General features: G+C 48.4%; 1 protein-coding gene and 1 long non-coding RNA gene across 18 annotated transcripts in view; both read right to left on the reverse strand.

Moving 5' to 3' along the window:
* LOC125965666 (uncharacterized) overlaps positions 1–12931 on the reverse strand; it is a 313457-nt gene that overhangs the window by 28841 nt on the left and 271685 nt on the right. The window lies entirely within an intron of this gene.
* LARS2 (leucyl-tRNA synthetase 2, mitochondrial) overlaps positions 1–12931 on the reverse strand; it is a 278606-nt gene that overhangs the window by 28841 nt on the left and 236834 nt on the right. For 14 of the 17 annotated variants that reach the window (XM_049716291.1, XM_049716289.1, XM_033413190.2 and 11 more), the window contains 4 exons: positions 6940–7040; positions 4107–4289; positions 2351–2520; positions 331–408 (listed from right to left, as the gene is read on the reverse strand). In XM_049716291.1, coding sequence (XP_049572248.1) covers positions 331–408; positions 2351–2520; positions 4107–4289; positions 6940–7040 — 532 coding nt within the window. The other 3 variants (XR_007479847.1, XR_007479848.1, XM_049716295.1) reach the window with 2 other exon arrangements.

Genomic DNA, 12931 nt, shown 5'->3' on the forward strand with positions numbered 1-12931 from the left:
GGAAATACAGAGACTAGCTCAAAGGTTCTGCAATGTGGAACCTCCAGGACAGGGGTCCTCTTGCGCCCCGCGCCCCTCAGGGAGCTCAGGGTTCCCCATTCTTCGACAGTTCCTGCAAACACTCAGTGTCTTCCTGAGGTGTGGCTAATGAGTTAACTCAGTCACACCCATTCACTTTATGGGGCACCTACTATACACCAGACTTCAGAGATAAAACGTCCAGAAAGGCATAGTCTCTGCCCTCAAGGAGCTGCAGGCCACCTCACCACGTGACTGGAAGCCATGCTCCCTCCTCGGTTACCAGCAAATGAGCACAGACGGGCCACCTACCGAGAGGGCACTGCTGAGTCCCATCAGTTGAGAAATCGCAGAATTCAGTGAGAAGTCCTCTGTGAAATGGGCAGTCACCTATTCGTAAAAAGTTGAATTATTCACTTTGTTCAAATTTCCTTTAAGCTTTCCATAAAAAAACTAAATTATCCAAAAAATGTGAAACTAAATGCATGCAATAAAAGATATTTATAAATGTATTCACTATCTTAAATAGTCCCTTTATGTTTCGTCGGCACAAAGATTTTTTTTTTTTTGCTGTATGCGGGCCTCTCACTGTTGTGGCCTCTCCCGCTGCGGAGCAACAGGCTCCGGACGCGCAGGCTCAGCGGCCATGGCTCACGGGCCCAGCCGCTCCGTGGCATGTGGGATCTTCCCGGACCGGGGCACGAACCCGTGTCCCCTGCATCAGCAGGCGGACTCTCAACCACTGCGCCACCAGGGAACCCCAGCACAAAGATTTTTAAAATCAAAGTCAATGTTGTTTCCACCACTCAAGACTGTTACTCTTCCCCCATATTTGGGACAGTGTTGGTTCCCATAGTAGGTGCCTAAGAAAACACTGATCATTACCTGAAAAGGAGGCAGGACCCATTTGATGAGCAAACATCAAAATGATAGTAAACAGGAGATGGGATAAAGGATGTCACCTCTCTGTGGTTACATGACTTCAATTCACAGTGAAGATTATTGGTATACGGGATAAGGTTAGTTTTACATTTTCAAACATGGAGTCAACACAAGAACACAAATACGATTTGTCAGCTTTTTCCTGTTGGTGCTTTTCAATTTTGACCATGGGCAAAGATATAGAAAAATAACACATCCTTAAGATGTCCAGAGTTTCCAACTTGTTGAAATAACCCAATTCCATTATCTGACAGAAGAGAAGAATTTGCCAAATCCAAAGAGAAAATATGGGGTATGAAAACGATCATTCAGGCATCACTCAGATCACTAAATTCAATTCCGTGAGCTCTGTTTCTCTGCACTATAGTAGAGAGGATGAAAATAAAGCTGAAGAAGTGTCAATAAATGAGACCATGCTGGACCCAGGGCCACTGCAGGTTATACAAACCAGAGGAAAAGCCCTGCTCCTTCAATGTAATCAGTTGCCAGAGTCCAGCGAAGTGACCTTGGCTAACTTTCTAAGCTTGAATCAGCACAACTTAAAAAAAAAAATTCAGCCTAAGGAGAATTTGGGGTATCTGGTACCCATTAAAAAATGGCTTCAGATTTCCTAAGGGCCTTCTTTCAAAGATATATGACATTTTTTCACAAAGTTCTTAAAAAAGGTGAATGTCATGGTATTACAGCAGACCTCTAGATGAACAATTTAAAGGGATGCTATCAATGAAGAATCTTTTAAAATGATTTAGACAATAATATACTATTCTCTAAGAAGATAAAGTGAACAATTATTTTACCTGTAAAATTTAACCCACAATAACTCACGTGAACATTGTGTAACAAAGTACCTGAGTGGGATAGTACTCGCTATTCTGAGTATCAGGGAACTCTGCTCTGTTCCTCACTGGTTGTGTGACTTTCATAAGACATTTATTAACCTCTCTGTGTCTCAGCTCCGCCCACAGATGGGATGATGAGGAGGCTAAAGAAGAGAGTCTTTTCCAGCCCCTTTCAACTCTAAAATTCTGTTTCTGTTTTTATAACATATACAGTGTGTCATCAGTATGATATTAAATTTGGTTCTCTACCTGGATGTGTTAAATATGGAAACATGGAAAGTGGGCAGCTTCTTGAGATCCGGGATGGTTAAATGGGAGGCACCATTAGTGGGAGCCATTTCCTGAGAGCATCTCTGTTCATGACAACGTTTGCACTGTTGCTCCACCTTGGTGAAATACCCAAAGCAGTAAGATCAATTAATCAAGGCAAGTGGGCCACCATAATAAGAAAGGAGGAAGACCCAGAGTGCCCACCCCAAGGCAGGGTGAGCCACACAGATCATGAGGGCTCAGTTACAGAATCAACCAGTGTCCCCTGGAAGGTTTCTGACCTGAGAGATGATGGAGTTCTTGTACTCCCACAGCTTCCTGCCCTCGGCTTTCTCCTCGTTACTCAACAGCTGAGGCCTGGGAACCTTCCCAGAAACCCTGGCCTCGATAAATCGAGTTGCCAAGGACCAGAGACGCTGCTGCCATCTCAGCACCCCAGGGAGAGCGTCGGCTGAGTGTAATGTCAGTGAATGAGAGAGAGAAAGAGAGACATGTGAGAATGATTGGTTTGGTTATACCTAAGTGACAAAGCACCTGTGAATGAAGAGACACTTCATTGTGCCCGGTGGATCTCTCCAAGGGCACGGAGAAGGGTCCTTCCTGGCTTCCAGTGTCTGGGAACTCAGACCAGGACTGACTCTATCATTTCTTAGAGCTCCAAATATTCAGAGTACAGGATGGCAGGGCTACACAAAGGGTTTCCACCAACTGTCACTGGCCCACAACGAGCTTAGAAGCTTGGGCCAGGATGTGCATCAGGGCACTGCCTCCTTGGTCAAGAAATCTTGCTGTGACAAAAGTGTCCTCGGAACTAACAGTGTGCTTGGAGACAGGGTTGACTTACACTGGTGCAGGTGCCCCATCTCACGTGGACAGGTAACATGCAGAGGCGGCAGGGGTCCACAGACCGCACTCTGAGCTGCAGTGCTGCACAGCCTGAGGTGTTTTAACACAACCCCTGTCCTCGCCAGATCCGTGTGTATCACATATTTCAGATGTGTTCATCAAATCAGCTGTTCATCTGATCTGGAGAAGTTGAACAGCTTCACCTGGTGGCCCTGGTCACACGGCTAACCAAATTAGGGCCAGTTCAGGTCTTTTACACTTCAGCCACTGGACTAGACATTCTCAAGCCTGGATGCACAGCAGGATCTTCTGGAAGGCTTGTTAGAGACAGATTCCTGGAGCTGGTCCCACAGGGAGGGCTGGGGAGCCAGAACCTGGGCCTGAGTGTCCCCAGGGATTCTAGTTCCAGGACTGGCATCTGTGACCACTGCTCCAGACCACACTTCTCACTAGAAATGGTGTGTTGAACTGAACGGTGATTCCAGGCATCTGATTTCTTTTTCCCATAACACTTGGATAAGACCACATGAAGGAAAACTGAATTACTGATTACTGTTGGCCAGTTTATTCTAGGATATCCAGATACCTGAGATTATTCTACCTCACACCATTTTAGGTCTAAACAACTTTGGAGGGACGAATCTCCCCTGCGGGGGCCTCTGAAGGCTACTGTGGGTGACTGAAGAGGTCACAGGTAACATCAGGACCAGGCCCCATGCGGGGTTTTCTGGACTGGTGACAGGCAATGACACCATTCTAGAAAAAACCTTTCAGGTTAGACCAAAAGGGGACTGGCCTCTGTGGACCACAGTGGGCCCAGGAGTACCACAAACGCCAGTCTGGCTCAAGGAAACGTTTTCAAAGTGGGATCCTCGAAGAACCTGCATGAGAACGCCACAGACTCACTGAAGGCAGGCTCTGGGGCCCTGGCCTGGGGGCTGGGTCAGCAGGGCTGTGGTGAGGACTGGGAGTCTGCAGTCACAGCGAGCTCCCCCAAAGGTTGGACGCTCATTACATCTGAGAAAACTGGCCTAGGAATGGCACAGGATGTTGGGCAAACTGCTACTTGCCTCACAGAGCTGATTCCTAGAACCCTACTATTGACTCAGCAAAGACATTTCCTTCCTTGAATTCCTTTGGCACCGAGGCGGTTCACAGAGGAGGCAGGCTGGGAAGAGGAAGGTGACTTACTTTTTACATCCCACAAGATATCCTTCTCAGGAGGGGCGGCGAAAAGGATGTAGAGCCGGATGGTGTCAATGCCGTACTGCTCCACAACGGCCTCGGGGTCCACGCCATTGTGCTTGGATTTGCTCATCTTCTCCCAAGTCACCTCTAACTTCTCCCTCGTGTTTGCATGAACAGGAACAGAACCTAGACACCAGAAAATTGCAACAGTAGGGGATGTGTGATGCCGAATTGGTTCTGTGACAGTATATTCAATAAGAAAATACTGGGTGAGCTATTATAAGTGTCAATTTAAAGAATTCCACTAATTCATTTAACATGACTCGTTCTCTCCCTCTAGACATCATAAAAATGTTTTTGTTTTCAAATGAGTGAGGCCCACCTCCCATAACAAACCTTCCTTTTTCTCAATCACAAAACAACACAAAGTAATTTCCCTTTTTTTTTTTGCGGTACGCGGGCCTCTCACTGCTGTGGCCTCTCCCGCTGCGGAGCACAGGCTCCGGACGCACAGGCTCAGCGGCCACAGCTCACGGGCCCAGCCGCTCCACGGCATGTGGGATCCTCCCGGACCAGGGCATGAACCTGCGTCCCCCGCATCGGCAGGCGGACCCTCAACCACTGCGCCACCGGGGAAGCCCAATTTCCCTTTTTTTAAAAAAGTAAATTACTTATATGCAAAAAGGAAAGTGAAAAAGGATAAGGAAGACTCGCATATTGCTCTTCTCTTTATGGATTCAGGGTCTCCTTTGGAAACTGGCAGATGGCCAGTCAGGGTCTCCGAGCAGCAAAGCACCTGAGAGGTCACTTCACCTGGGGGCTAGGTCCCCCGTCCGTGTTGAAGTCACCAGAACATGATCTCGCAGCATCGAAGCCCATGCGTGGAGTTAGCTTGCTGGGCTCACAGTAAACGCGGTGTCCCGTTGTGCAGCCCTGTTCTTTGTCTCCTTTCCACCCACACACCATTGGTCCAGACGGTGCTGATGGAGGAGGCCTTCCATGGCCATTTGGAGGAGGTGACCTTGCTGCCAAGCTCCAGTGGCTGGGACCAGGAAGGACATCCGAGAAGGCTAAGCTTCCTTCTCAGGAATTGGAACTAAGAGACAGAAACTCTGTCTCAATGCTGTTGGGCACTGGAACCAGAAGGTCCTAAGGAGCTGGGCCAAGACGTGGCTCTGCGGCTGCCAAAGGTCACTCTGTAAACTGAAATTAGGGAGAGCAGAATCCAAGCCTGGCGGAGGAAGGAGAACATGGCAGAAGAACAGAGAGGGGCAGGGAGAGGAACTGGAGGCTCAAGAAAGACAGAGGAGAGAGGAGTGGCCCGGCGGCTTCCTACATGTTGTACTTCCTGCGGCTGGGTTTGGGCGATGTCCCTACATCCCTGTGCGAAACCTGCCTTTGCGTGGATTTCTGTTCCTTCCAGCTAAATACTCCCTCTAACAGCAACCAAACTCACTCCCCAAGGGACCAGCGTATATACCTACAAGCCAACTCCGTATTTCATGAGAGGCACACCCACTAAGTAGACAGATGCCTGCCCTTGCTGATCCACTCCATATTCTCCCCCTGGGGGCAAGTCTGCGTGGGAAGGGAAAAGATGTTCACAACAAGGCTTGACCCCATGACATCAGAGCAAAGGGAGACTGAAGTCCTGGAAGATGTTTTATCCAAGCTGTGGTGAGGATCAGGGAACCACTGCCCCCTCTACCCCACACCCCAGTCCAGGCTGTAGCAAGCCTTTATAACACTGTTGTGAAAATTGGGAAAAAGGCATCTTTCTGGGCAGAGAAGTTGAGAAGTTAGAAAAAGGTGCCCTCTCTTGGCAGATGTGGCCCTGAGCTGTATAGTTGGGTGAGTAGCTGGATCTCGGGCCCTGCTCACCCCCTCAGCCGGTTGCCTTTGTACATTGCACAGACTGCTCAGTCATACGTAGCAGCCCTGCCCATGACACAGACAGCCCTTAACCAACAGCTAAAAGTTATGTGTCCCCTGGATTTAGCTCCTTTCCCTCTGGCAAGTGTTGGAGAAACACTGCCAATTTCTGCTTCTCCAGCTTCTTTTTCTCCCAAGGACCATGGTGACCCTTCCAAACCCTGAGGAATTACTGCTTTAACTAGGTAATCCCATTGCCTGCTTCCACCTAAACCTTCTTGGGAGCCTGCCTACCATTTAAGGGGTTGTGGGGTTTACCTAATTTCATCCATTAAGCATGAGTTATTCTAATTTTAACTGCCAGAGTTTCTCACAGCCACCTCCCAATTTTCTGACACGTCATTTATTTGTATGCTGGGTGCACGTGATACACCCTCATCATGCCACCTAGAGATCTTTGAGGATGAGTGAAAACACAGGGTGGTAGGAAAAGGCTCGGGAAAGCTGGGAGAAGGGGAAGTCCAGGGGGTCAGGGGGAGGAATTCCACCAGGGGGCCCAAGTAGACTGGTGGCCCCTGACGTTCTGAAATGCCCCTCTAGACCACGTGGGGAGATGTGCCGAGAATGCCCCGGTCTTACAAGAATGTCTCTTGGGTCTGGGGGCTCTGTCCCTGAGATGGGCTGTCAAACACAGGCTAGGACAGGAGGTGATGCCAGAGTTGACTCCATGTTATACACAAAAGAAAACACTTCCAGAAACTGAACTGACGCTTGAGCTGGATGGGATGGGGCTGAGGGCAGCCAGCCTCAGCCTCAGAGGGCGCCAGCCCAGAGCCAGCTGAGGCTTTGAGACCATGAGGCTAAAGGGTCACTCGTCTAGATTCCTGCCCAGCCAGGGCCTGGCAGCGTTCGCCTGCTTGGTTTTCTGTGAGCACCTGGATGGGACTAGATGGGCCATTCTTACCTGTGAGATCTACTTCCTCTCGCTGTAGATACTGTCCAGATGGTAGGCGGAACGCCTGCCCCTTGACAAGGCCTTGGGCCAGCAGTTTATGAAAAGGCTCTCTGAGGAAAGATAACAAAAAAAGAAAACTGGTGGGGCAGGGATTCAAAGCATCCAGAAAACAGCAGTACAAACCTTACCAGCTGATGAGCAGAGATAACTGCCCTGCATGAAAACTGGCTGACCAATGCCACTTGTAAATCCAACTTGAACAAATGGCTCCTTACAAATAAGTGATAAGGAAATTAAGTCAAATCAGAAGAAGTTAACTACTTTCCAATGTGGCAAAGTGGAAAGAACATCAGGCCTCACATCTGGAAGGCCTGGATCTGAATCTCTGTTCTGCTTCTCAAAGACTTTTATGAGCCCAGACAAGTCACTTACTCTTGAGCATCAGTCTGCTCCTCTGTAAAATGGGGATTAAAAAAACCTGCCTCAAAGGGTTGTTGGGAGAATTAAATGAAATGACTGCATGAAGATACTTGTAAATTTTAAAGGTTTGTACAAATGTCAGTTATGCTGAGCCCGGAGTAATGAAGAGCTCAGGAGGATGTAGACAGGTTTACGTTGGGGTTTTGCTCGTTAAGATTACTCTTTCCTTAACTTTTATACAGTGCCTGCTTACATTCTTTTTAAAATTTTAAAATCGTACAAATTATATATGAATATGCCCTTTCTCTTCAAATTCAAACACCCCTGCCCCCGCCTTCCCAGGCCTATTCCCCTCTGATGAGGCAGTTACTATCAGTCCATACAGATCTATTTCCTTTTTTTTTTTTTTTTGGCTGCTCCAAGAGGCTTTCAGGATCTTATTTCTGCAACCAGGAATTGAACCCGGGGCCCCAGCAGTGAAAGCACAGAGACCTAACCAGTGGACAGCCACGGAATTCCCCAGATCTATTTCATTTTTAAACATCTATCAAGCATTTTACATATGGGTGGCTTACAATTTATTTATAGTGCCTATTTTTTTTTTAATAGTGCCTATTTTTTAAAAAATCTGTTTTAGGGCTTCCCTAGTGGCGCAGTGGTTGAGAGTCTGCCTGCCGATGCAGGGGACACGGGTTCGTGCCCCGGTCCGGGAAGATCCCACATGCCACGGAGCAGCTGGGCCCGTGAGCCATGGCCGCTGAGCCTGTGCTCCGCAATGGGAGGGGCCGCAGCAGTGAGAGGCCCACGTACCGCAAAAAAAAAAAAAAAAAAAAAGCTGTTTTAGTCACACCCTTACTGGCTGAATAATGAACTATAGATGTTTTCTCTTAAGAGGACAAGAAGGGGTTGACCCTCCTACTGAAATTACTTTGTCTCAGATTTGAAATTGTTACTCAGTTTTGAAGCATGTGAGCAAGAGCTATTCCAAACTCAAAGTATTTGTGGAAACCTCTGCTGAGAGCATGTGCCGTATTTCACTCTTACAAAGCAGAAGGTAGGAACGTCTGAATGAGGGGACAGATTGATGTTTTCCACCAATATCACCCCCAGCATGATGAGCCTATCGATGTACAAACCCTCGGGTGCTTCAAGCTCACTTACATGGAATGGCTTTTATTTAGAGGCTCAAAAACCCAATAACCTCGAAGAGGCCAAGCCGACCACAAACCCAGCTCTAGTGATGGAGGTAGAGGGCGCTGTCTTTGTTAATTTAACAGGATCTCATTTCACACTCGAGGCTCATGTAGATGAACCCTGATACAGGGTAAGGCCTCTGGACAGGCCTCTGATTTGTACACTGTGCAGCCCCTGTCACAGCAGCTGTGTGGACAGAGGCAGTGTAAAGGAAACTTTCTAGTGGATTCAGAGGGACAGAGTGGAACAAAGAGGCTTACTGGGAAAAAGATGAAGGTCAGCTAGAAAAAAAGGACTCCTGCCCTTCGTATTTTAAAATCTTGTTATGAGCGTGTGTATGTATGCATGTGTGCATGTGTGAGTTTGGTGGTATGTGTGTGTGTGGGGGGTATTTTCCAACGTGGAAAAGACCCATATATTTGACATCAAATGGAAATGTAACACGTATTTTTGAAGCCTCAAATTATTCAGTGTCACAGGGCCCATCCAGCATGGTACTGTGTTAATTTGGAAGAAATTTCACATGTGCATACGCATAAAAATAGTCACCCCATTGTTCCGGCTCTAAGATCTATCTTAATAATAAGCTCTTTTGAGTCATAAAACTGCCTTCCTTCCACCTCCAAGAAATTCCACCAGCAATGTCACCATTGGCAGAATGACATCCTTTTGTGCCACATCCCAGCAAGATTCCCAGAAAATGTGAGTGATGGAAAGATATGAAAAATGATTAAAAAATACAATGCACTTGGATCTCATGATGCATTTTAATACAGAAGCACCTTGAAGGGGGAGCAATGGTGTCTGGGGTCCCTGTTTCTCAGGAACACTGGCACAGACTCCGCGGGAACCTTGTGTCCTCGGGCCACATGAGCCGTATCCAGGGTAGGTTGGGGTTTTGATGCCCGAGGACCCAGATCTGCATTTTCCTCAGGAAGCTCAGGGAATTGTACCCACAGACCAAGCATGCAGTTCTCTACCATCAGCCCCATCTACCTTTCTGGCCTCTCCTCTCACATCTAAATGCCCCTGCTCCTCACAGAGGTCACAAGGACACTTGACCATTCCCAGAATGTGCCGTGCTTCCTAGGATTCAGCAGGAATGCCCACCTCAGCCTGGGTTCCTGGGGAAACCTGGACCCAACCTTTTCCACTGAGCTCAGGCATCCCCTTCTCTGGTGGCTGTCCCTGTACTCTGCACACAGTCCCCTTCACGCAGCTCCGAACCCTCCTTTGTGCCCTGCCACGTCCAGCACACCCTGCTGTGAAGAGCATGACCAGGTTGCCCTGTGATTACAACATAAATACCCGTCCGCCCCCCGCCCTACCCCCGCCGTGGCAAGGAGCATTCTCTTGTCCTTCCCTCTATCCCCAGCGCTTAGCACTGTACTCAACAGACAACATGCTCTTTAAACATGTTCAAAACATGGATGGATGGATGAACAAATGCGAATGAACAGACAGATGGCGGGATGGAAGGAGGAAGACACGGGATGTTTGGGGCTGCCAGCTCCTGAAGCCATCTTTGCCTTCTATCCAATCTGAGGTGGCACCTGGATTTTAACCTCATTACAGAAACAATACAACACAGTTTTAAAACAGAAGGAGAAAATTGTATGGCTACGTTTCATTGGGCAGCTGAAGAGACTGATTACAAAGCAAACTGCACAAGTGTTCTACACAGAAGGGATGCCTCCCCAACCCGCAGTGGCCATCAGTGGCTCGACGGGACTGATTTCTCACACGCCCAGAATGCACGTTTTTGAGCACTAGCTTATCTTTCAAGAATCTTCCTCAAATAATTTTACATGCTGCTGCCTAACACAAAAGAGACAGACTGCAACCTTGTCCCTGCTGTGCTCAGTGGCAGGAGGATGAATTTGCTGTTACCGTCTTAGGCTCTAGTGTCCCTGTACCAGTTTTTGAGGTTTTTCCTCTCTTTTCTCACTTTGAGTACATGGCTTTGGTCACTCTCAAGAGAAAGAAAAAATATGTCTTTGGGATGGAAGGAGGGAGGGAATAATCTGGATCCCAAAGATAAAAGACCAGTAGGATGATCAAAATCAGTAGCATTAAGCCTCCAGAAGGGGCGGGGTCAGAAACAAGGAGCTCGTTCTCCAGTCTTGCAGGTTATCAAGTGGCACAATGCTGCCCCCTTCTGGGAATGGACAGAATTGCAACCTGCTGGAATCTTGACCCTAACTCCAGCCTTTCCGCCTAAGGCTGCACTCCTCAGACCTCATCTTTTACAACTCTCTCTTCTTTTGTTTTTTTGTTTTTGTTTTTGTCTGCGGTATGTGGGCCTCTCACTGTTGCGACCTTTCCCGTTGCGGAGCACAGGCTCCGGACGCACAGGCTCAACGGCAATGGCTCACGGGCCCAGCTGCTCTGCAGCATGTGGGATCTTCCCGGACCAGGGCACGAACCCGTGTCCCCTGCATCGGCAGGCGGACTCTCAACCACTGCGCCACCAGGGAAGCCCACAACTCTCTCTTTTTTAAAAGTAAACTTTTAAATGAGGTAAAGCACACATACTGAAAAGCATATAATTCCTACGGGTAAAACTTGAGGAATTTTCACAGCATAAACACACCTGTGTAACCAGTACCCAGGTCAAAGATCAGAATGTTTCCTACTTTCTGAAGGCCCCCTCCTCCCACTTCTAGGCAACATCTCCCCACCATGGGCACCACCAGCCTGGCAGCTAACACCATAGATCAGTTCTGCCTGTTTCAAAACCACTTCTAAGCCTTTCAGAATGAGGGATCTCAGGGGAGCGTCCACACTGGAGGCCTTCTCCAGAATGGCAGGCGTACCCTTCTCACACAGCAGCACACCCAAAACAAGGCCTGCCAGTTAAACGAATAAATCTTAATTTCCAAAAGTTAGCAACAACACAACTTGATAGCTGAGGCTCATCTGGGCTACCTTCTTCTTCCAGGGCTGAAGCACTGCAGGGCTGGCTGGAAGTGTCATCTAGTGCAGGGATGGCAAGACTGCCCCAGTGCCCCTCCCGCCCCATCACTGATCCATGGCAGCACTTCCTGGTGGACTCAGGCCGAGGCTCAGAATTCTTGGTATCACGTCCTCAGAAAGCAGAGTTACGCCGTGAAATCTATCATTTATTTATTCAGCAGGTATTTATTGAGTGCTGACTATGATTCCGTCACTGAGCCAGGCATTAGGGATGTCATGGTGGGCAAATCAATTACTGCCCTCAGGGAGCCAGCCTGTCTGCTATCACTGAACCAAACCAATGCCTGACCACCTCAGAGCTGGGAAGGAGGAACAGAGAGTCCAGTCAGATCTGAAGATCAACTCCTGCCACATCAAGTCCAAACTGCCGGCTTGGCCATCGGACTTCTATCCCTCCCTTTTTGCTTCCTTTGCTCTTTCTACATGTTGCCCATATGCGTTTCCATGTCCTCACTCACACACGGTTCCCTGAAGTGCTATCAAAACTGCACATTTGTCAAAACTCTACTCCCCCTTCCAGGCTTGACTCAAATGCCACCTCCACTGTGAAGGCATCTCAGGCCCTCCTGGTCAGAATTAGTTGCTCTTTCCTCGGTGTGTCCAGTGTTGTGCCTGTGACAGCATTGGGCAGATACTACATGTCACTGTGTATTCAGGTGAGTTGCATTGCTGCCTGTCTTCCTCCTGAGAGGGAGGAGGAGGAGGAAGAGGAGGAGCCGTGAAGACCCCTCCCAGCACCCAGTTCATAGTAGATGCTCAATTAATGAAACTGGTTTGAAATGAATGAATAAATAAATCTGCCAGCAGCAGAGGGGGGGACAATGTGGAGGGGACAAGAGATGAAGGAAGAAAGGGGATGAAGAGTGAGCACTCAACGCTATGGCTTCCAGGTGGGGCCAGAACCTTTTTGCAGACAGAGGCACACTCAAAGATTTCAAACTCTTTCTATTTCAAGCCCTTGGGAAGATCAGCAGGGAATGAGAGTGAGAGAGAGAGAGAAATTCCACAGTGGGGAGGGGCGCTTCCCAGATCCTGGAATCCTGCTCAACCCCCAGTGATTCTCCCTCCACTCTTCCAGGGCCAAAGGGCTCTGGGAAGCTGGTTCTTATTCCATCCATCCTCAGGTGTAGTTTAGCCCAGAAAGAGGAGTCACATTTGTATTTGAGCGACAACTGGGTACAGAGCCCTCTGAAATTAATCAAAGAGCTTACAGTAAAATGGGCGGCCCAAGACATGCTCATAAATCGCCACCACCACAAGGAGGAGGCATGAAGTGTGATATAGAGAAGCACAGTACATGGGAATGGGGGACAAGGGGACATCAAGGGCCCTGCTAGACTTGGAGTCTAGTCCTGCTGGAGCAGAGATGACACCACATTGCCAGGTTCATTACTCAGATTCATAACAATGT

The sequence above is a fragment of the Orcinus orca genome, chromosome 10 (genome assembly GCF_937001465.1).
Source record: "Orcinus orca chromosome 10, mOrcOrc1.1, whole genome shotgun sequence".
NCBI lineage: Eukaryota > Metazoa > Chordata > Mammalia > Artiodactyla > Delphinidae > Orcinus > Orcinus orca.